Source organism: Lacerta agilis, chromosome Z, assembly GCF_009819535.1.
Source record: "Lacerta agilis isolate rLacAgi1 chromosome Z, rLacAgi1.pri, whole genome shotgun sequence".
In the NCBI taxonomy this organism is placed as follows: Eukaryota; Metazoa; Chordata; class Lepidosauria; order Squamata; family Lacertidae; genus Lacerta; species Lacerta agilis.
In genome coordinates this window covers 14,288,638-14,312,775 of record NC_046331.1, presented here as the reverse complement: position 1 = coordinate 14,312,775, position 24,138 = coordinate 14,288,638, and the positions used below count along the sequence as shown (strand labels likewise).

Genomic DNA, 24,138 nt, shown 5'->3' with positions numbered 1-24,138 from the left:
TTTCACCCAGGTCCTGCAAGTGGGGCATCTGATTGGCTACTGTGAGCTGGGTGGATCCCAATGGACTGATTTAGTAGAAGGAAGGGTCTTTGCATCTTTTGATCATGCCTAGTAGCTGTTGATAGCCTCACCCTCCGTTGGACAAGTTGACCCTTGGGGTTCCCTTCCAACTCTACAATTCCATGATTCTATTATCCTTTTAATTATGCTTGTGTGAATATCCTACCAAGTCCGTTCTGGGTTGCTCACCATTCTGTGACATCTGTGTGTCAATTATCCTTTGGTGTGATGTCTTCCTCTACCCTCAAATGCCCTCATTTCAAGATGTTTGACACACCTCCCTTCCTTCAGGCTGATAAGCGTCTTCCTCTGTATTCCTGCCTGTCAGATATTTCGAACTAGGGCAGCAGAGTTTTTAATCAATGCTTTTCAGTGGTAGCGTTAAGAACCTCCCCCACCTTCCCTTCTGTCTCTTACCTTCCCTTCTGCCCTGTTTGGTGAATTTCTGCATTTGGAAATAAGATTGTAAGAAGTGCCTGCTGGATCAGGCCTGGTGGGCTGATGGGAACTGGAGTTCTACAATAGAGAGAGAGCCGCCTCTGATCTAAGGAGAGGCGTTCCCTTCAAGGAGCTCAAGGCAGCCATACATTATGCTCCACCTCATTAAATCACAGAACAGACTTCTCACATCCTGGTGGGATGACCTTGCTCACCCAGGCTGGCCACTGGATCCTCTTGAACAGGAAAAAACAAAGTAGGACTTCAGCTGCTTGAGTGACAAGGTGTGACACCTGATTTTCTTGGATCTTGGGGGTTCAGATAATGGCTAGAAGGCCACAGGTTAGAAAACTGGGCACATAAAAGGAAGTGCTTATTTATACAGCCTGTAGTTAAACTATGGAACTCACTCCCATGCAGGGGTGCCAATAAAATATTGGGGGACCCACGGAAGCCCTACCCAACATAATCACACAACACAGTGCAAAGACACACATATTTTATTGGGGGAGCGAAGGCACGTCGGTTCCTAGGAGTTGGCTCCTCTGCTCCCACAGGAGGCAGTTATGGCCACCGACTTGGATGGCTTTAAAAGGAAAAGGCTGTAGATGGCTACTAGCCGTTATGGCTTTGTACTGCCTCCGCAGCTGGAGGCAGCAATGCTTCTGAATACTAGTTGTTGGAAATCACAGGAGAGGAGGGTGTACTTGCACTAGAATCCTGCTTGTGGGTTTCCCACAAGCATCTGATTGGCCACACAGAGTAGGATGCTGGAGTAGGAGGGCCACTGGCCTTTACCCTGCAGGCTCTTCTTACGTTTCTCAACCCCGGTAGATAGACAATCCTGAGATAGATAGACCCAATGTAAGACTTGGAGGAGGCCTGCATTCTCCATTACTTTTGCTGCTTGTCTCACCACAAGCTTTTTCTAACCCGCCTGGAGTCACGAGTCATCGCAACAATGCGATGGCACATTGTGTCATGAGATGACACATGACACAGCTGGCTGTAAAATCCTTCAGATTACAAGTCAGGGTATTGGCAGGTGGTCAGTTTCATAAGAGCCTTGATTACTGAGCTACAATGAAGGACATTAGACGTTCCCAGAAGTTAGAATTGATCAGGGAGGGAAATGCCTGTATTTTACTCTGGAGTCGCATGACAGCAGTATGAGGCCTCAGTCCTTTGGATCTGAGATTAGTATAATTGCTCCTGTCAAATATTACTCTTTAGATAGTGTCATTAACGTGAGCAGAAACCTTACAGCGGAGGACAGGGCCAGGTATTCACCTTCATTAGCTTAACAATCAAGCTTTGACTAGCTTTGAAAAGGCTAAAAAAAGCAACAAAAAATAGAACCTGCCCACATGACTGACACAGAAACATTACACATGCACTATGTAAAATAATAATGAATGTTCTCGCAAGGAAGCTGATAAAATGTGGGTTGAACAAGGTAACCATTTGGTAGATTTGTAGCTGGTTGACTGACCAAACCCAAAGACTGCTCATTAATGGTTCCTCGTCATCTTGCAAAAAAGTGACAAGTGGGGTGCCTCACACTGCCGCAGGGTTCTGTCCTGGGCCCATTGTTGTTCAACATCTTTATAAATGACTTGAATGAAGGAATTGAGGGGATGGTCATCAAATTTGCAGATGACACCAAACTGGGAGGGGTAGCTAATGCCGTGGAAGACAGAATCAGAATTCAAAATGACTGTAACAGTTTGGAGAACTGGGTGCAAGCTAACAAAATGAATTTCAATTGGGACAAATGTAAAGTTTTGCACTTAGACAGGAAGAACAGTCCAGATGCACAAATATAGGATGGGGGACACCTGGCTTACTAGCAGTGCATGTGAAAAGGATCTAGGGATCTTGGTGGACCACAAGCTTAACTTGCGTCAACAGTGTGATGTAACAGCAAAAAAAACAACACAAAAAAACAACTAATGCTATTCTAGGCTTCATCAACAGCAGTATAGTGTCCAGATCAAAGGAAGTAATAGTATAACTTTATTCTGCCTCAGTCAGACCACACTTGGAATACTGTGTCCAATTCTGGGATGCTTTCAAGCTGTAAGGTGTGCAAGGAGGACAACCAATATGATCAAGGGTCTGGAAACTCAGCCTCATGAGGAGCGCTTGAAGGAGCTGGGTATGTTTAGCCTGGAAAAGAGGAGACAGAGGAGATATGATAGCCATCTCTAAATATCTTAAGGGCTGTCACATGGAGGAGGGAACATGCTTGTTTTCTTCTGCTCTGGAGGGTAGGACTTGAACCAATGTCTTCAAGTTGCAGGGAGGAGATTCTGACTAATTCGGAAAAACTTTCTGGCAGTAAGAGCTATTCAGACACCCACAAGAGGTGGTGGGCTCTCCTTCCTTGGAGCTTTTTAAACAGAGGTTGGATGGCCATCTGTCATGGATGCTTTAGTTGAGATTCCTGCATTAATGGGGTTGGACTAGATGACCCTTGGGTCCCTTCCAACTCTACAGTTCTATGATTCTACCCCCCCTTCTCTCCCCACCCCCACTCTCTCTCCACACCTCTCTTCTCTCCCAACCTGATACTGTATACATTAAAGCCTCACGTCAAATATAACTTGATCTGTAGAAAAGACTATGAACTGAAAGCAGAGATGCTGTATGTACTTTTGTAAACAAGAAAATCTTCAATACAAACATGGTCAAGGGGATGGAGTGACCCAAAGAGGAAATGTTGCAGCATTTGGGGCTTTCTTAGTTTAGACAAAGAGGCATGATTGAAATGATGCATGTATGCAGGAAGTGGATAGAGAAAAGTTTTTCTTCCTTATATACTGTACTTGATTTGGGGGCGTCCAAAGAAGCTGAATGTTTGAAGACTTAGGACAGACAAAATAAAGTATTTCTTCCAAGTCCCTGCTTGGGCGTTACCTATTTTGATGAGCCTGGGATAGCTCAGTCAGTAGAGTCCATGAGAATGAATCTCAGGGTTGTGAGTTCGAGCCCCACCTTGAGCAAAAGATTTCTGCATTGCTGGGGGTTGGACAAAATAACCCTTGTGATACCTTCCAGCTCTATAATCCTATGCAGCACATGGGTAAACTAGGAAACTTGTTCCTGCAAGCGCCAATTACGGCCACCAACTTGGATGTCTTTAAAAGAGGATTAGACAAATTCACAGAAGAGGAGAGGGCTATCAGTGGCTGCTAGTCACAGATACCAGTTGCTGGAAGCCACAGAAAGGGAGAGTGCTCTCGTGCTCGGGTCCTGCTTGTGGGTTTCTCATTGGGGCATCTGGTCAGCCACTGTGAGAACAGGTAGGCCACTGGCCTGACCCAGGAGGCTCTTCTTATGGTCTTAATTTAAAATCCAGGGCAAGGGGGATATGGAGGGAAAGGGTTTGTGCCACACCAGTGTTCTGGGAGACAGTTCCCAGCAAAAGGGGTGACAATATAAAGAGTACAGTTTCTCTTAAGGCAGCAGCAGGTCTTTGAGATGCCTGGAGGTACAATAACATTGCAAAAGAGGCGAACTCTGCCAGTGTTGTCCTTAGCTTCTTCCCGGAGGCCAGGAAGGGCTGCCGAAGGTGTCTCTAGCTGCCGTGGTCTGGAACTGAATCATCTGTGGCAATCTTAAAATAGCCCTCCTGTGAGGTTGTGCCTTGCCAGCCAAGGAGTGGATCAATGGCGTGCCTGCAGCTTGGAGACCGGGGGGGGGGGGAGCTTTGAACGGGCAAAGAAACCACTTCTGAAAACAAAAACAAAACAAAACAAAAGCAGGGGGCAGCAAAAACAGCCTTTGCATATTGCCCTGAAGGCCCAGCTGGCATGGTTTTCAAGTGGATCCTTGAGATCATAGATTCATAGAATTCTAGAGTTGGAAGGATCTCAAAGGGCCATCGAGTCCCTTGCAAAGCAGGAATATCTATATGCCCAGCCCATCGTTTAGCTGCTCCCACTCAACAACACTGCCCTGACTAATCAGCTGCCCCCCCCCAAAGATATGGTTGGGACCTGCCACAAAATGTTGCAGTGTAGGTGTTCCTGTTCAGGGGGTGCCAGCCAACCAACTATGCCCTCTTCCAATATATGCTATTCTGTCAGTTCTCCATTCTCCCATCCACAAGTGCTTCATAATCAATGAGTACTTAGTACACTCAGTCCTCATTGGGCTGTCTATCTGTCTTCTTATTTTATTTATTTTATTTGTCAGGCCTTATTATGAATGATAAAGGCATCGTTTTAAAAATGTTGCTACATTTTGCAACTTCATGTTATTCTTTTCCCCCATGAGTCACCTTGAGCATTGTTTTTGACAGAAAGGCAGTATACAAATCAGCTGCGTTGTTTATGGGGGTTCCCTTTGGAGCATCTATGGGAATAGGTTGCTAGACTAGATGGTCCCCCTTTGGCCTGATCCAGCTGCATGGCTCGTATTTATTATTTACTTATTGCAGTCATATCCCACCTTTCCTCCAAGGACATCAAGGTGGTGTCTGTGATTCCCCTTCCTCCCCATTTCATCATCACAATAACCCTGCAAGGTAGTATATGCCAAGAGAAAGTAACTGTCCCCAAGGTCTCCCAGGTCCTAGGCCCATGCTCTAACCCAGTGTTTTTCAACCTTTTTTGGGCAAAGGCACACTTGTTTCATGAAAAAAATCACGAGGCACACCACCATTAGAAAATGTTAAAAAAATTAACTCTGTGCCTATATTGACTATATATAAAGTAATTCTCTTGAATAGGAATCAAATAAACAAATTTTTCCCACGGCACACCAGGCAACATCTCGCGGCACACTAGTGTGCCACGGAACAGTGGTTGAAAAACACTGCTCTAACCACTGCAAAATTCTGCCCCTCTTCTTAGGGTCCTGCCATCTCCTTGGGATGAGGAAGGTGAGAAATCTGAACCACTCAGGTATTTTATTTTATATCTAATAAACATCTATTCAAAAGTAACAATACATCTTTGTCCACTGCGATCCTATCACAGAATGATCACTCCAATCCTCAATCCCGCACCACTGTCATGTTGGCTTGTGGAATACTCTCAGTAGGAACCTAACGACCGATCCGGTTTGCTAGACGTTTTCAATCAATATATCCCCTCCACTCCACAGACACCTTTGTGATGATTATGACATTAAAATACACCCTGTTCTTCTTCAATCAAAGAGAAAAAGGGAGACCAAATCAGGTAACTTAACATTGCAAACCTACTGCGGAATAAGCTGTGTTAAAGGCTGCACTGCTAAATCAAATCCGCATTGACTAAGACTGGAGGATCGACCCGATGCGCCCTTACTCGCAGGTAAGTCCGTTTGACTGCCGCGGACCTTACTGCTGATCATTCCACAAAGCCCTGTCTCTTTGCCTACTCAATTCCTCCCGAATTAAGGGGCCAGTCGGGGGAAGCCGCGATCCTCAGCGAAGCGCGCTTGCAGAGTGGCGTGGTGGTAATGGGGAGTTAAGCCCAGTCCAGCTCTTACTACCGAAGCGGCTTCACCCCTGACTCGCGAGAAAGCCTCCCACGCTACCCCAGATCCTAGAAAGCGGAGTGGGCCAATTCCGGATTGGCGCGCGCGTCGCCTTTCGGGAGCGGAGCCAATTCGGAGCCGCAGCGCGTGCTCCCTCCCTCCGCTGCGCGGCCTCCTCCTCCTCCAGCCACGCCGAGGTTTCCCGGCAGTTGCAGCCGAGATCTTCCGCAGCGGTGAGTAGCCTAAGCGGGCTTCGAGCGGGATCCACGTGGCGCCTCCTTCTGCGCCTGCACCCCCCCCCCTTCCCAGCCCGCATTCTTGAATTGGAGCCCATTTGCCAAAGCTTTCCTCCATCAAAGGCTGGGGATTTCAGTTGGTTGCATTGTCTTACCCGGAATCTATCTAGCTCAGTACTGTCTGCACTGGCCGGCCTCAGGGGCTCACCAGGGTTTCAGGCAGAGGCATCTTTTCCTAGCCCTGGTGGCGCTGTGGTTTAAACCACTGAACCTAGGGCTTGCGGAATGCCGATCAGAAGGTTGGCGGTTCGAATCCTGGTGACAGGGTGAGCTCCCTTTGCTTGGTCCCAGCTCCTGCCCACCTAGCAGTTCAAAAGCATGTCAAAGTGCGAGTAGATAAATAGGTACCGCTCCGGCGGGGGAAGGCAAACGGCGTTTCTTCCGTGTGCTGCTCTGGTTTCGCCAGAAGCAGCTTAGTCATGTTAGCCACATGACTAAGGCTGGGAATCTCAGTTGGTTGCATTGTCTTACCTGGAGTCTATCTAGCTCAGTACTGTCTGCACTGGCCGGCTTCAGGGGCTCACCAGGGTTTCAGGCAGGGGGGATCTTTTCCTAGCCTTGGTGGCGCTGTGGTTTAAACCACTGAGCCTAGGGCTTGCCGAATGCCGATCAGAAGGTTGGCGGTTCGAATCCTGGTGACGGGGTGAGCTCCCTTTGCTCAGTCCCAGCTCCTGCCCACCTAGCAGTTCAAAAGCACGTCCAAGTGCAAGTAGATAAATAGGTACCGCTCCAGCGGGAAGGTAAACGGTGTTTCCGTGTGCTGCTCTGGTTTCGCCAGAAGCAGCTTAGTCATGCCACATGACCTAGAAGCTGTACTCCGGCTCCCTTGGCCAATAAAATGAGATGAGCGCCGCAACCCCAGAGTCATTTGCAACTCGACCTAATGGTCAAGGGTCCCTTTACCTTTACCTGGGGGTTGGACCTGGGATCTTCCACATGCATAGCAGATGCTTTCTTCTTGAGCTGCAGCCCTTCCCTGAATATAAGCTCCTAGAGGAGCAGCTCTCCAGGGTTTCAGCCAGAGTGTGTTGTCTTTTCCTAGCCCTAACTGGAGATGCCAGTGATTGAACCTGGGACCTTATGCATGCAGTTGCTTGACCACTGAGCTATGGTCTTTCACGTAAAAGCAAAGTAAGATTCTAGTCCTCATAGTTCTTAGTAAAGAGCTGGGTTCCATAGGAAGCTGCTTCTTTAATAGCTGGGACATTCAAAGCAGATGTTCCACCACTGAGCTATGGGTCCTGCATTATCCTGAGTAAGGTCACTGGTCCACCTAGCTCAGCATTTTACACACTGGTTGGCAGCTGCAGCTCTCCACAGTTTTGTTTTGTTTTTGTGGGGGGAGGCAGGGACCCCTCAGCCCTATTGGAGTTGCTAGTTAATTAGGGACATATGCTGAGAGTGCAGGGAACGGAATAGCCCTTATAATCTTATTATATAAGCTACTTTGAAATGCACAAACAATGCCATTTTCCAAAGCCATCCTTTTAAGAGACTGTCTTGAGTGCATTCTGCTTCCTGCAGCTGTAATTTAGAGGTAATGACCAAATTGTGCATCCGAAGCGCCGCCTTTTGACCTAAAATGCCTTCTTAAGCATCACTGACTAGAGGGGGTTGCAAGCCGGATCCACATTTCATGTGCCTTTGGAAGAGAGACACTTGGTGGCCACGGTTGCCAGAGTGGGAGGTGGCACAGCTCTGATGCCCGTGGCAGGTGCATGGTCTACCAGTGGGATGTTCTGCACATAAGAGCATAGCTCCAGTGCTCAGAAGCTTTTTTCTGAATGCCCATGCATTACTCGGCCATGTTCTTGTATTAATTAATTGTATTTACAACAGAGCTCAAAGTGGTGTACATGGCCCTCCTGATCTCCATATTAACCTTGTGTGGTAGGCTAGGCTGAGTTGGCAACTGGCCCAGTTTCACTCAGTGAACTTCATAGTCAAGTGAATATTTGGACCCTAGACTCCAAGGTTCTAGTAGTCTGAGACACCAACCACAAGACCACACTGGTTCACTATAATATCCTGGTGTATATCATTCCCTTCCTAAAATCTAAGAGATATATGAAACCTTAATTTACAATAACCTTAACTACTTGGGTCTGGGATACATTAAGGACTGCCTGATCCCTTATACCTGTGCCCAGTCAGTGGGGGAGTCACTGCTGAAGGTCCCCCGTGGCTCAGATGCACAGCTTGTTTCCACCAGGAGCCGTGTGTTCAGTATCTATGGAGCTCCCGCTTGAATTCCGTTCTGTTGAACATTCAGTGCTTATGACCTTATTAAATCAAATCTTTATTTTTATGGTCAATGACCAGCACAGAGCCCCTTATCTGTTCTGGCGGGGGATGATAATCCCACCTGTAATGGAGAATGCCATTCTAGAATTAATAGGTGCCTGGATTAAAACTGTCATCTTCATTTCTTGCCAAAAGTTTTAAATGTAACATCTCAACACTGGTGGAGGAAGAGGAGTGCGGGGGGGGGGGAGTGTACCACCCCAGGCAACGCGATCCTGGTGGGGTGCCATTGCGGCTGCTGCCACGGCCCGCGCTGGGGCCCCCAGGATGCGTGCCAGCTCCGCCCCTGCCTGCTCTCCACCCCCCCTCCCCCGGTGCTGGAGCATGAAGCTTTGCCACTGCATCTTAAGGGAGAAACAAGAGCTGTTTAACTCCTAGGTTTGACTTAGTGGAAGATGTAAGTTGGAAGAGACCATCAGCTGTCTGATCAACTCAGTAACTGGCCCAAGGTCAGCCAATGAGCATTATGGCTTAAATAAATAAATTTCTTTCACAATGAGGACTAGGAACTTGAAAGAATGCCAGGCTTCCCAGCACAACAGTGTTGCATTCCTCAGGAGTCTTGGACCCACCTCCAGTTTCTCCATCTTTAGCTTTGGACTGTTGAAGTAGGTGCTTTGGAGGGGCTTTTATTGTTTTCAAGCATCAAAATTTTCTCTCTCCTTCTCTGTTTCTTTCTTAGCCTTGCTGTGCCCCAGAGGTGACAAATCTATACATGCACATTTTCGCGCTAGCAGCTTGCAATATGGTGAACAGAAGGTGTGTGGCCGTATGTTGCCAACAGTCACTTAATGAGCAGGATGAGTGTTTGTGTGTATGTGAAGAGGAAGCTCAGTGCAGCCCCTGCCAGGTTTCAAATATCTTTATGTTGCTTTTGGGGTTGTGTGGTGTTGCTACTCAGGAAAAAAATAATAAATATCTGGCACGCTTCCCGATTACCGGTACATTGCAGTTATCATGGGAAAGGAGAGAGAGGTAACAAGAGCCGTAGAAATTTGAGACCGGAGGCTTCATCCCAGAGCTGGCTGCAGTTTGTGTAATGACTTGGAATCTGAACTGGTGCATCTGCAAGATTTTATTTTCAATGCTTTATTTATTTAAATGCTTGTTGTAGCCCGTCCCCTCTCCAAATGTTTCAGAGTGGGGGGCACCTAACAATTAAAACAATACATGGATCTATCTGCAGTGTCAGGAGTAGATAAAAAGCAGGAGTAGTTTTAAAAGCCAAGCGATGGTCATTTCAAAATACAACAGTGAGATTAACCATGACTTTGGAAGCTAGAGTAAATAACTAGGTTTTAACTTGGTGCTGGGGAGAACGCAAAGTTGGCACCTGGTGGATCTCTGGACAAGGGCATTTCACTCAGTGGTAGAGCATCTGCTTTGCATGCAGGAGGTCCTGAGTTCAATCCCCAGCATCTCCAAGTAGGGCTGCAGAAAGGCTTCATTGGAGAACCACTGCAGTAGGTGTGGATAGCACTGAAACAGATGAACCAAGCGTCTGACTCCATATAAGGCAGCTTCCTATGCTCCTATTTAAATCAGCCCTTTATTCAGAAGCATGAGATCTAGAATCTTGTCCCACATTCAATTATTGGCATCTTCAGGTAGGACTGGGAATGTCCCCTACCTGAAACCCTGGAAAGCTGCTGCCAGTCAGTGTAGACAATTCTGAGTTAGTTTTTCCACCTTAAGGCATAATATTAATGAAGGCAACCACAAGGCATTTAATTTGTGGCAATAGTGATAATAATAATTGACACATTCATGCTGTTATTCCAGGGGTTGGACTAGATGATGCTTTGGGTCTCTTTGCAATTCTGTACTATTTAGGTTGTGCTGTCCATCCCTTGTGCATCTGGGCTTCAAAAACGCCTGATGCTGCCAGTTTTGCTTCCCGGCGTTAGGAATGAACCAAATCCTGTAATTAGGAAGGGGGAGCAAATCAGCCTTGACTTGTGCTGTTTCTGGTGACTTTCATGCTCTGGCCACATGATCTTGGAGGCAGGGCAGGTTTTAAAATAGAACCAAATCAGTTTGCATCTTCTCTCTCTTTTGGCATCAAGTCAGTTGATGCACTGTGGGCTGCAGGCAGGTCAGGTCAGGACCTTGTCTCTGCCTGCCTGGTTCTGGCAAAACCAAAATGAAACATTGCACCAGAGGAAACCTAAAATTCTGTGACCTGCATAGAAAACGACACGGCGTGATTCTGCAAATGTGCAGAGGGTGAGAAGTTTTATTCCTGATTCTCAGCCACCTCTGCCTCTGTATGTGACAAAAGCAGAATAGGATGGGTCTCCAAGAGTGCCTACACTTCTATTTATTTTTATTTTTACCCTAAACCAAGTCTGCAGGGGTGGGTGCCAGTGTGGTGTAATGGTTAGAGTGTCTGACTATGACCTGGGAGACCAGGGTTCAAATCCTCCCCCTTGGCCATGAAGTTCATTGGGTGACCTTGGGTCACAGTCATCACCTCTCAACCTGACCTACCTCACAGGTTTGTTGTGAGGATGAAATGGGGAGCGGGGAGAACCATGTATGCCACATCAAACTCCTTGGAAGGAAGATGGGGTGTGAATGCAAAAAATAAAATACGGTAAGATAAAAGCCCTGCTTGATCCAGCCCAGCATCCTCTTCTCACAGTGGCCAACCAGATGCCCCAATGGGAAGCTCATAAGCAGGATTCAAGCACAAGAGTTCTCTCCCCTCCTGTGGTTTCCAGCAATAAGTATCCAGAAGTATTAATGCCTCTGACTGTGAAGGCAGAGCATAGCCATAGTGGCTAGTAGTAATCTTTCCCCACATTGCCCTTGTGTTTTCAGGCACATATATATTGGCAGCCCTAAGGACTGGGAGCTTGGGGCCAGAGACCCTCACGGTCACCACCACCTGAGCTTGAAGAATTAGGTGACTCCCACCACACATAACCAGTTTGGCAGTGCCCAGAGTGTAAGAGGAGGGAGGGAGGAGAAGTGTCCGCCTTCAGGCCTGAGGTTCCAGGGTTGGAGCCTGGAGGACACCGTGTTGGGGCCATTGGCAAAAAAATGCCTCAGTCTGTTCCCAACCTTGGTTGCTCACTGGTGGCCATCTGTGGCCCAGCAAACTTCGATCAGCTTTTGCCTTAGGCAAAGCAGATACTCTATCCCTCACCTACAACACTTCTGTAAAATTAATATCTTAGTCCTCACGGCTCTGAATAAGGGGCTTATTTAAACAAAAACATATCCTGAGTCAGTCTGTTGGTCCATCTGTTGCTCTCTTGGGTTTCAGGCGAGATCGAACCTGGGACCTTCTGTAGGATAAAGCAGATGCTTTACTGCTGGGCTACCCTTAAAGTAAGGTTCTGATTGAAAGGCTGGTTTAAATCAGAACACAGGAAGCTGCCGTTTTCTGAATCAGACCATTAGCCCATCTAGCTTGGTATTTCCCCCAATGACTGGCAGCAGCAGCTCTCCAGAGTTTCCTAACTGCCTGGAGATACCAATGGCGTTGGGACTTCAGGCCTTCAGCATGCAGAGCATGTGCTCTACCTCTGATTACCAGTCTCTCTCTTCCTCTCTCTCGCTTTCCCTGCCTCAGCCTATTTAAATCCATTCCCTGCTCCGGAGACATGTTGACAAATACGGGTGCTCTGTTTTTAAGCACTGATGCTTTAATGAGCTTGTTTTCAGAAGACTGGCTAATAGCAGATTATGTATTTTTCAAATGGCTGCTGAAGGGAATATGTCCCTGGATGATTGATTGGGAGGCCTCTTTTCCTTAGGAAAGGAATCACTCTGTATGGGTAATATGAACCAATCCTCTCCCCTTTTTGAAGAAACCAACACAGTCTTGCAATTTACGAGAATATGATTGTGTTGCATGAAGAGATGACTGTATCTTAAGCTTTCTTAAGGGGATGAGTGATTGCTAGACTCTGAGCCGAGATTCACCTGCTCTATCTCTGTTTGGCTCTCAGTTGCCATGCTAACTTCGAATCAGGCCTCCAAGCTAATATCTACCCTCCACTCGACTACCTTTGTTTGGCCCTCAGTTGCCATAGTAAATTTTAAACTAGTCCTCTCAGCCAAGGCCAGTCCTGCTTTGAGATGCCCTCGCTTGGCCTTTAGTTGCCATGCTAATTTATAATCGGCCTTGTGAGCTAAGATCTACCCTCCCTTTGGATACCTTTGTTTGGCCTTCAGTTGCCATACTCAATTGAACTGGGCCACTGAGCGAAGAGGCACCCTCCTTTGAGATGGCTTCATTTGTCCCTCAGTTGCCACACTAAATTTTAATCATACCTCTGGGTAGGCTTGCCACTTTGGTCGGGCAAAATACAGGACAGGTCAGACAAAATAAAGGACAGGTTGGGTTGGGGATGGGGGGGGGTAACAAACTCCCATGACACCAAATTCATGGCAACCCTACTTCCTGCCCTTGAGATGCCTTCACTTGGCCCTCAGTTGCCATACTAATTTCCAATTGGAGTGACAGGTAACTTTCAATTTGGCAGGAAAAAATAAATGGATTGGATATTTGTAGCTGGGTGCAGTCCTTGGCAGAAAAAAGTTAAAAGGCTCTTCACTCCTACAATAGAGGGCCCCCCCCCACCCGCTTCTTGGTAACAATAGGAACTGCTGCTGCCTTTGCAAAGTTGCAGGATGGGCTTTGTGTCTCTTCCCAGAGATGCCTTTTGGACTCTTTGCTGGGTGCTAATAATTTGAGGAGAAGCTCTGTGTCAGAGCAGCCCAGATGTAGCAGGTGGGAAGCATGCCTTTATATAACCTGCGGGCTATGGAATTGGCAGGGGGTGTGGCAAAACGGAAACGTTTTTATGGTTTATGTATATTTATAATTATAATAAAAACCTAATGAAGTAGAATAACAGATTCCAAATAATAAAATAAAAAAAAAACAGTAGGATATCTAGAACCAAACATATAGGAACAAATTTCCATACCAAAACTGAGCATAATGAAGGTTCCAAGTAACACAAATGGGTTTATGTTATCCTGTGTGTTTTTATTCTAGTACATTATGGATGTATTTTGTCAGGCGGGGTAGAGTGAAACTATGGAACTTGCTCCCACAGGGGCCAGTGATGGCCACCAACTGATATGGCTCTAAAACTGGACTGGCCAAATTCATGGAGGAGAGAGCTATCAGTGGCTATTAGCCACAATGGCTATGCTCTGCCAGTAACAGTCATGCTTCTGAATGCCAGTTGCTGGAGACTCCAGGAGGGGAGAGTGCTCTTGTGCTCAGATCCTGCTTGCTCATTTCCCACTAGCATCTGCTTGACCACTGTGAGAACAGGATGCTGCATTAGATGGGTCTTTGGCATGATCCAGCAGGCTCTTTTTACCTCCTTATGACCTGAGTTCAACAGCACTCCTCTCCACCTGCGGTTTCCAGCAATTGGTATCCAGATGCATACTGCCTCTGACTGTGGAGGCAGAGCATGACCATCGTGGCCAGTTTAGCCAAACATTTCCTGACTACACCACCTGCACAGTGGTTTGCTTTCGGCATTTCCCTCTCTCTTCCTGGGCCACAACCTTCAACGGGAAGGGGTGATGAAAAGACCACCTGTGTCCCAAGGCCTTCTCATAGTCCCTTTGCTATATGTTGAAGGTTGTGTGTGGCGGTATTGTTTGTACCCACATGAATCAGAAGGGGTTATGGTCAGTGGACTTTTAAAGGCTTGGCAACTTCTCTGTCACATCGGGAATCTTTGCAACGAAAGACAACACACCTCCTGAGGCATCCTGTTACCTTTGCACAGCATTGCCTCTGTGCCCCTCAGTAGGAAGTCACCTGTCACCACCACTGCACTGTCCACAGCCATCTTGGTGTATTCTGAGGTCTGCAACAGCTCCTCTTTCCTAAATGATAAGAAGCCCCAAAAGATGCAGTCTTTTTCTCACATAACACTCACACTTTTGTGCATCAAGCATCAAATTAGCAATGCAGTAGTGAAATCATGAAATTATTTGGACATCTAGTCCTTGAGTTTGCTCTAATCAAAGTTTAATTACATCCAGGGCCCACCTGAAAATCTGATTTGATCAGCTCGGTTCTTGAAAACAAAACATTCAGCTATGTTTTCTAGTTGATCTCATTGCTCCTTCAGTTCCTTCTCAGAAAAAAATAAATCAGTCCCCAATCTGTAGATTTAAAAAAAACAACAACCAGGCAGTCCTCTCTAGCAGTTTTTATTTTGTTTAAGTCACTGTCAGGCTCACATCGCTAGAAATTATTATTATTTTATTTCATGAAATATATACATCGCTTGATTTTAAAGAAAACCCTCAAAGCAATGTACAGAAAATATAAAACAATAAAATAAGATTAATAAGAATAATTTAAGACTTTCAAAAAGTTAAAATAACAATTCACTAAAACAGATTAAAACTCGCCTCAAGTTTCTGAACATCTGGGTAGGCTTGTCTAACCAAAAATGGTTTTAGCAGGCACCAAATTGAGTTGAGTGAAGGCATCTGCCTGATATCAATAAGCAGGGAGTTTCTTTTTTAATATAATTTTTATTTTTATTTTATTAATAAAACATAGAATATAACCACATTTCAATAATCAATCAAATACATTTGCTCCGCTGAGCTCGTGACTTCCCTCCCTCCTTTCAACTGGTTTTCTGTTTCCTCATGAAATATATACGCCTTTCTGATACCAGTCTCTGTCCTTTAATACATATCAAATCCTTCTGTTGTTTATGGTCAGAAACTAATTATTGCCCTATGTTGTAGGAGCCTGTTAGAGTCTTCAAATTTTTACAATGATATCTCAGAATTTCAATAAATTTACTCCAATCTTTCTGGAATTTGTGATCGCCTTGGTTCTGAATCCTCACAGTCATTTTGGCCAATTCTGCATATTCTATCATCTTCGTCTGCCATTCCTCGATTGTTGGTAATTCTTGTAATTTCCATCTTTGGGCTAACAAGATTCTTGACTCAGTGGTGGCATACATAAACAGTCTTTGGTCTACTTTAGCAATCTCTTCTCCCATCAACCCAAGCAGAAATGCTTCTGGTTTTTTTTGGGGGGGGGAGGTATATTTTAACATCTTTTTAAACACATTATAGTCCATTTCCCAAAAAGTTTTCACCTTATCGCAAGTCCACCACATATGGTAAAAATCTCCATCCTTTTCATTACATTTCCATCATAACTTGTTTTTCATCCTATACATTGTAGCCAATTTAACTGGGGTCAAATAGCATCTATAAATCATTTTCATAACATTTTCTTTCAAGGCCGTACATGCTGTAAATTTTAGGTCCTGATTCCACAATTTTGACCACGATTCATATTGAATATTGTGCCCAAGATCTATGGCCCATTTCGTCATTACTTCTTTCACCTCCTCATCCTTAGTATACCATTCTAGCAAAAAATTAAACAATTTAGTTAGTCTAAAAAAACAATAAACGGGGAGTTTCAAAGTGTAGATGCTGCAACTCTAAAGATCAAGTTCTTACAAATATGAAATGGGTTTTATGTGGAATCTGTAATTGTGCAGTTGCACAGATCAAAGTGGTTGAGTGGACGTACATGGGATAAGGCGATCTCGTAGGTAAACCGGTCCCAAGTTGTTAAGGGATTTATATAATAACAATAACACCTTGAACTTGGCCTGGGAGCAAATTGGTAGCCAGTGCCGATCTCTGAGCGCAGGTGTTAGATGCTGACAGGGTCTCACTCCTTTCAGCAATCAGGCTGCAGCATTCTGCACTAACTGAAGCTTGCTGAAAAAGCATGAGGGAAGCCCCACATAGAGTATGTAGCAGTAGTCCAAATTAGTTGGCAGGGAAAGGTTAGGGGAGAATCTTGTCACTGTTGCTTCAAAAAGAGAGAGAGAAAGAGAGAGATTTGCTGTTTAAGAATGCAATTAAAATAATTGAAATATCCATGATTTAAATTATGCATTGTTTATTTATTTCCTAAAATTTTACACTGCTTAATTGTAAACAAACAAACCATTGGTTTAAAACTTCAGTTTAAAACTTTAGGAGTTCTCAGATTTCATTTTTGAGGTTGTGCTGGTTTGCTGGGAGAAAGGAACCAAAATAATTCAACAGGCTTCTGGGAGCCCCCACAACTGAGTTTGGAGGCCTAAAACTGAGGGTGGAGTCTGCCCGTTGTGTCTCTGTAAGATTTTTCTGTGTCTCTGTAAGATTTTTCTGAATTGCATCCAGCCAAATTCTGCTCGGAGTAAACTTGCTGGCATTAATGAACCAATAGCTTCAGTGAGTATTGTCTGAGTAGGACTTATACTGGATCCCAATAATTAATTCTAAGGTAAACTGTAAACTAACCTGAAACAGATACAGGTGATGAGAAAGGAGATTCCAACTAAACTCTAGGAATAACTTTCTGACAATGAGAGCTTTTCTGCATTGGAATGAACGACCTCAGAAGGTGGTGGACTCTTTCACTGGAGGTTTGTAAACAAAGGTTGGAGGGATTCTCTTATGTGATTCCTGCATTGCAGGAGCTTGAACTAGATGACTCTTGGAATCCCTTGCAACACTACAACTCTAAGATTCTATGAAATTGAGACATGAAGCAAAATGTGCAGGTGAAAAACCAGCCCACTCCCCCATCGCCCCAGAAAAATTCCTGTGGTTTCAGGTTGTACCTAAGGCGGGGGCAAGGGGGAAGGGTCACACAACACTCAATGTGACATCCAAGGTTCTTACCCCACCCTGTTTCATCCTTGCGACACCCCTGTGAGGTAGGTTAGGCTGAGAAGCAGCAACTGGCCCAAGATTGCCCAGTGAGCTTCCTGTCAGAGTGGGGATATTTAATCTGACATTCAAACCACTATACCACACGGGATTTTGCCGTTTCAGTTGACTTACTTAATAAAAGTATTACTGTAATATAAATTTTGGAACTTTTGATGTGTGTGTGGGGGGGCAGTTTTCAATTTCATTGCAATCTGCCTGAACTCTTGGATCAATTGGGAATAGAGCCAGTGTCGTGAAGCCTTGGTTGGGTCATGGCCTCTCAGTCTAACCTACCTCACAGGGCAGTTGTGGGGATTGAACAAGAACTAGGACAAGGCTTCAAATCCCCACTTGGCCATGAAACTCACAAGGTGTGATCTTGGGGGACATTCACTGCCTCTCAGCCTAACCTACCTCACAGGGTTGCTGTGCTGATTAAATGAGGGGGGAAATATATATGCCATCTTGAGTTCCTTGGAGAAAAAAGTGGGATATAAATGCAATAAGTAAATAGTAATACAAGTGACGTTGGGTCAGGATTCCTAAACAAACAGCAGTTTGGGACAGGCAATAGGGACCGATTCTTTGGCCAAGCTAGGAGTCTTAACATTTTCATCCAGGGCGGTGTTAACCTTGCCTCTGTGGAGACTAGACAGATGGCTTTTTGCCAAGACCAGGCAAACAAAAGATGACAACGTGTTTCACTTTGAGAAGGCCTTTCTGCTACCCAAACTTAGCATCAATGCAATCTACACAGTTCCCCCCCTTATCTCTCCCGCTCACAGAAAGTTGCCTTTTCTGTTAATTGAGGCATAGCAGAGTGGCATTAATTGAAAACTGGCTTCTGGAACAAAGGACATGGGGATTTAGCAGGAGGGGTAGATGGCTAGCACACTAAAAGGAAATGGAAATAATAGCGGTGACAGCAGTGAGCAGGACTGTGGTACTGTGTGTGTGTGCGCGCGCGCTCCGTGCCCTGTGGAATTTCACAACCTGGGTATATATTATGCGATCTGAGCGCTTTGGCATAATCAGAGGGTAGTTGGTGGGGGCAAAAGCAGCGGCCCCTCTCCCACAACCCCCTTGGAATTCCTATGCTTCTGAATACCCGTTGTTGGAAGCCATCAGCAGGAGCTAGTTGTGGGTTACCACTGTGTGGCCACTGTGAGAACAGGATGCTAGACTAGATGGGCCTTTGACTTGATCCAGCAAGCTCTTCTTACACTGTATTCAGGTACCCCCTAGGGGTGCTGAGATTTCACTTAAAAGTGCTGTAGTATTTCCTATCAAGGGGACTAGAAACTTGAATGTGTATGTGTTCGTTTGTTTGTTTTTGAAAAGTTGAGGTTTACAAGAAGCTGAATTCTGTGTCTGATGCCATGCTCTTGCACCTGCCTGAAAGCCTGGAGAGCTACTGCCAGTCAGTGTAGATGATACTGAGCTAGATGGACCCAATGGTCTGACTAAGGCAGCTTCTTATTTTTCCATATGGTGGTTGGAGTGTCTGCTTTGGAAATAAGCCTTGCATTTCTCTACACCTGAGCTACCCTAATTTCTACAGCAGCTATGATCTTAAGAATGCAGGATCCCAGGAATCTTGCTTGCCTGGGTTCCTGAAAAGCTTAGTGGAGATTGGAAATACTATCCCAGGCAGGCGTTAGGGCTTGTGAGCTCTCCAGAACCAGCTTGAGACTGGGCTTGAGACCAGCTCCAGAACCCAGGACCTTGGAGAGGCGAGGAAGGAATTTAGCACCACCCTCCATGTGGCCAAAGACAAGAACTCTTCACTGTGATAGGCTGCAGTGGGTCATGTGATATTCACAGGCCATGTGGAAAAGCTTCTAAATCAGACTGGCTTCCTGCTCTGGATATCACTGCTGGAGTCATTAGTGGAAAAGTGGACAGCCACATTCTCCTCCTGGGCAACATGCCAGTGGTAGGTGGGGCCAGAGGAAATAATGGGCGGAGCAATGAATGCAAATTTTATCTTTGTACAGTAGACTTGTTTCTACACACCCCTCTGTGTCCTTCAGGCAAGCAAGAGACATGATCAAAGTCCACTGACACATTCCTGCATTGCAGGGGGTTGGACTAGATGATCCTTGGATCCCTTCCAACTCTACAATTCATTTTGAAAGTCTGCCTTTCCCTTGCCCGTCTCCTCTGCTTTTGACTTGGTGCTCTGTTGATGGGTTACCTAATATAATACCGGTAACTGCCTTGAGGCATGATTTCATAGGGCTGATGAGGTCACCACTTAGTGACTTTCCTGTTGAACGTATGATCTGACTCCCATTAGAAAGCATTCTTTGAACACATAAGAGCATTAGGAACATAGGGAGCTGCCATTAGTCCACCTAACTCAGCATTGTCCACACTGACTGGCAACAGCTTGCCAGGGTTTCAGGCAAGGATATCTTCCGGCCCTACCTGGAAATTGAACCTGGGACCTCCATGCAGAGCAGATGCTCTACCACTGAGCTACAGCCATTCCTTGAAATTAAGATCCTAGTCCTCATCATTCTGAAGAAGGGGCTGACTTAAACAGAAACACAGGAAGCAATGCCTTATACTGAGGGAGATTATTGGTCCATCTAGCTTCATATTGCCTTTGTTCACTGAATGTGGGTTTAAGAAATAATAATAATAATAATAATAATAATAATAATAATAATAATAATAATAGTAATAAATAGTAGTAGTAGTTTGGTCCTCTGGACAGTGTCAGAAATTATTATGCTTCTAGCTGCATTTTGAACATTTACTTTTTAAAGTGTTGATATTTACCACTAGGTGAGAAAAAGTGGAATGGAATTTGGGCATTAGCCCAAAGCATTTAATGATTTATCAACATGTTTCCTTTTGGTCTCCAGAACCACTGAGTATTCATCATATGTATTTCCCAAGTTTAGAACATTGGGTTGTCTACAATGTTAGCCCTACTCAGCATACACCCATTGAAATGAACAAATGTGACTTAGGTCCCATTAATTTCAAAATGCGTTTACTGTGAATTTAGTTGGATGCAAGCCAATGCATCTACTTTGAGTAGGACTATCTAAGGCCTATTCATTTCAGTGCGTCTACTCTGAGTTATATACATTATTTTATTTATTCATTATGGTTCCTATCTAAACCTATGTCTCCTGAGAGCAGACCCACTGAAATTAATAGACTAAGACTAAATTAGGACTACCATTAGAGGCAAGCCCCAAGCCCCTCCATCATTTTCCAAAACCTTGTCCGTTCCCCAAATGCCGCCCCCCCCTTTCATTGTCTGCTGGTAAATTTCAACACTTGCCAAGGCACGTCCGTTGGTAAATGTCCAAAAAGCATAATCATTCCTGACATTGGCCTGGAGATTAAAAACACACAATTTTTATTGTTGGCAATAGTGTACGCTAGTGCCACCCAACCCTCTGTGCTCCAGCTGCTTTGGACTTCAATTCCCATCAGCCACAGGCAGCATGGGCAATGGAGAGGGATGATGGGAGTTAGAGTCCAAAAACATCTGTAGGGCCTCAGGGTTGGAGCAGGTTGATGCATAAACTTCTTTCCTTTTCTCCTTTTCTTTTTTTCTTTTTAACAAAGCAACACTGACTTAAAAAACAAGATAAAACATGATTTTAAAAAAAATCAAAGCAAAATAAAAACTGCTTTTGCCTTCCACGAGAAACCTTATTCATCTGTGCTGTTCTCTCCCCACCCCCCACCCCATTTCTTTCCTGCTCTCTCTCCCCACACCCAAAGGATTGATCTAAAAAAAGGCTAAGCAAAGAGAAGACAAAAGGAAGAGCCTGCTAGGCAGCCCACCCGACTGCCTGACTGGCAGATTGCAGTTAGCACCTTATCAGTGCAGTGGCAGATCCTGTGTTTGCTACAGCAACCCAGAGCACCGGAGACAGCGGTGGAGAGGGGAGGGCAGTTTTGTAACCAGGGACGACAGCAGCAACACTGCCACTGGGCTCCAGCGAGGAGGAGCGAGCAAGAGAGAACGGATAGGAAGGGAAGAAGGAGAAAAGGCTGTCTGGAGAGAGGCAGAGAAAAAGCTCCACGAATTTTTCCGTTTCTGTTTTTCAAAAGAGGAAAGGCAAGTGAGCTTGGCGAAATCTCGTCATTTTTATTTCAGGAGGGCCCTGCTGAAACATAACAAAGCGACCTTCCCTGTTTCACTGGGAAATAATAATTGTAATAACGAAAGGTTTTTCTCTGTCTTCTCACTCCCCACCTTCCCCTTTTACACCAGCCGGTATGGAGGGAGACGACCGCCTCGCCATCTGTTTGTGACTGTTTTGCAGAGCTGAGTTGTGGATGCCAGAAAATAAGGGGACGTAAACCTCCTCTGGGACTCCGGATCTGGACACTGGAATTGCAGCTGAACTTATAAAGCTTATCACCCCCTTGTTTCTCTTTCTCTCTCTTCCCCCCTTCCCCCTCCTCTTTCCATCCCCTCCCCCCCCAATTTTTGGGGGTGTGTGTTAGCGCTACTTGAAGGAAATCGGAAGGGTCCGGTTTGGCTTCGAAACTGAGACAGTCCCTCTGCTGTCCTCCACCCTTCACATCGGATCTCTCTGCGCCCACCCCCCACTGGCTTCCTATATGCTTCTCCGCTAAGTAAAGGAAGGGCTTTGAGAGAAATTTATGCCCTGTTAAAAAGTCCAGTGGACAAACCTTGCCAGATCGAGATGGGGAAATCGAACAGCAAGTTGAAGCCTGAAGTTGTGGAAGAACTGACAAGGAAGACATACTGTAAGCCATTCCTTTCTCTCTCTTTTTAATTCAAATTTTACTTAGAACAGCAAAAAAATAATCATAATCTTGGATTCTCTTAACGGTGCAACTTTCCAGGTACTAGAGCCAGCTGGGATGCAGAGAAGGCCTTGGACTGCAGAGGAGGAGGAGGGGGGATCTTTGTTGGTTGTAGGGGATTTGGGGGGTCTGGGGGGCATAGGGGGATGTACTTGTGTGATGACACACAAAGACTTTGGCCAGGAGATCTGGGTGGTGGTGGTAGTGGCAGGATATAGGGTCTGCAAGCCTGCCGTAGATGAGTGGTGCAAAATCTGCTGCATTGATGGAGAGGCGGGGTGGTGGTCCGAGAGTCTGGCATTGGGAGTGAGGGTGGGTGGGCGTGGAGGGAGTAATTTTTGCAAGGAGAAGCCTGCCTAGGTGGAGTCGTTAGTTCCATGGCTCCATAGATCAAAGTAAAAACAGTAATAGAAAAGGCAAGCAGGTTCTCTTTCTTCCGCCAAGGAGGCTCACATGTTCTGTGGTGATTCATGTCGTGCTGAGATGCTCTCGGGTGGCATCGCAACATCGCCCCCCCCCCCAGCTTCTCCTGGGGGTGGGGACTGGCTGTGAGCCAGTATGGAGTCAGGATGGATGTGTGTGAGTTCACGTGTGTGGAGGAGAGAGGAAGGGGAACGTCATGCACCATAATAGCCAAGCCTCCTCCTGATTCATTTCTGGGGAGCTGATAGCCCGCTGTAGCCTGGAGGCTTGGAAGGTGGGGGGGGGCAGGTCGTGGCAAAGGTTTGTCTTTTTGCCAGCCCTGAAACTGGGCATTGTGGGGCGGGGAGAGATCTAACAATCTGGAAGAGGAAAAAGAGAGAGAGAGAGAAATGTGTATGGGAAGAAATAAAACAAAGGGCATTCAATGAAGATGGATGGCTGTATACAAGTTCTGTGCAAAGGAGGACCCACTGAAATGAATGGACCCAAGTTGTAGCCATGTGGATCATGTTCAATGTGGGTTTCCTCTAAGAAGGACTTACAGTGTTGGAAGCAGCCCTGTGGGGGGTGTAGTTTGTGCTACTCAGAGCCAGACCCATTTGTTTTTAGCCAGTGGAAGTCCTGCTCAGAGTAGACCCATTAATAACATAAGAAGAGCCCTGCTGGATCAGATGAGTGGTCTAGTCTAGCATCTTGTTCTCACAGGGGCCAGCCACTGAATTGAAAACAATGGGCACAGCTAACTTAGACCCATTCATTTTTAATGGGTCTACTCTAAACAGACAAATGTGGCAGGCAACTTGTATATATTTTTGGTCCACTTGTGGTTTCCGTTGGTATTTTGATGGAGCTTTGTGTGCAAAGTTCTGAATTTTAGCTGGAGAGCACTCCTTGGAGTTCTGATATTCTGTGCCTTCCTCTCCCCTATTATGTTAGTGCAAAGGAAGCAAATTGCCTTTCTAATAATGAAAGTGGGTCGCTGGTTTGTGCTGCAATGACTTTTCCTATGGCGGTGGCGGGAAGATGGCTTTTTAACTCATGCTTGGGATATCTGTGTTTCAAGTTGTTTTTCCTCAGGGAAAACAAGAGGCCGGGAACTGTGTTGGAGATTGCTTCCTCTTTTCTGCCGGTTCAGTTTGGCTCACTTACTCAAGTCATCTGGAGAGCTGCTCTGCTCTTTAGGGGTGGTTTCCAGCTGCACAGATAAAGCCAGAATTTGGTTATATTATATTGAAGGAATTCAGCTTCTCTTTCTCTCCCCCACCCCCTTTTCACAATTATATTTTATTAAGTTTCAACATTTTTAACGTATAGTCAAAACACAATTTCATCTTTTCTCTTATTTTTGTCGGTTTCCCATCCCATTTTCCATGGAGTTGTTTTCAGGGAGCAGGATCCTGTTTTTCCTGTTTTGTCTGTGCCCTATCTTGGCATAGTAAATAAAAAATAAAAAATAACTTTTTGGAAGTATTATTTCTGTATTATGAAAGTTGTATTTTAAAAAAAACCTCATTTCTTCTGAAGAACTCAAGAGTGCTTTCCTTCCTTGCATCCTCATTTTTTTCACCGCAACAACCCTGCAAGGTAGATGAGCCTGGAAGGA

The 24,138-nt window shown here is 45.5% G+C and overlaps 1 protein-coding gene across 1 annotated transcript in view; it reads left to right on the top strand.

Moving 5' to 3' along the window:
• The first annotated feature begins 6,133 nt into the window (after positions 1–6,133).
• NCS1 (neuronal calcium sensor 1) overlaps positions 6,134–24,138 on the top strand; it is a 61,483-nt gene continuing 43,478 nt past the window's right edge. The window contains exons 1-2 of the mRNA XM_033137335.1: positions 6,134–6,200; positions 21,550–22,052. Of these exons, the coding sequence (XP_032993226.1) occupies positions 21,989–22,052 (64 nt within the window). The 5' untranslated portion in view covers positions 6,134–6,200; positions 21,550–21,988. The remainder of the gene's footprint in view (positions 6,201–21,549; positions 22,053–24,138) is intronic.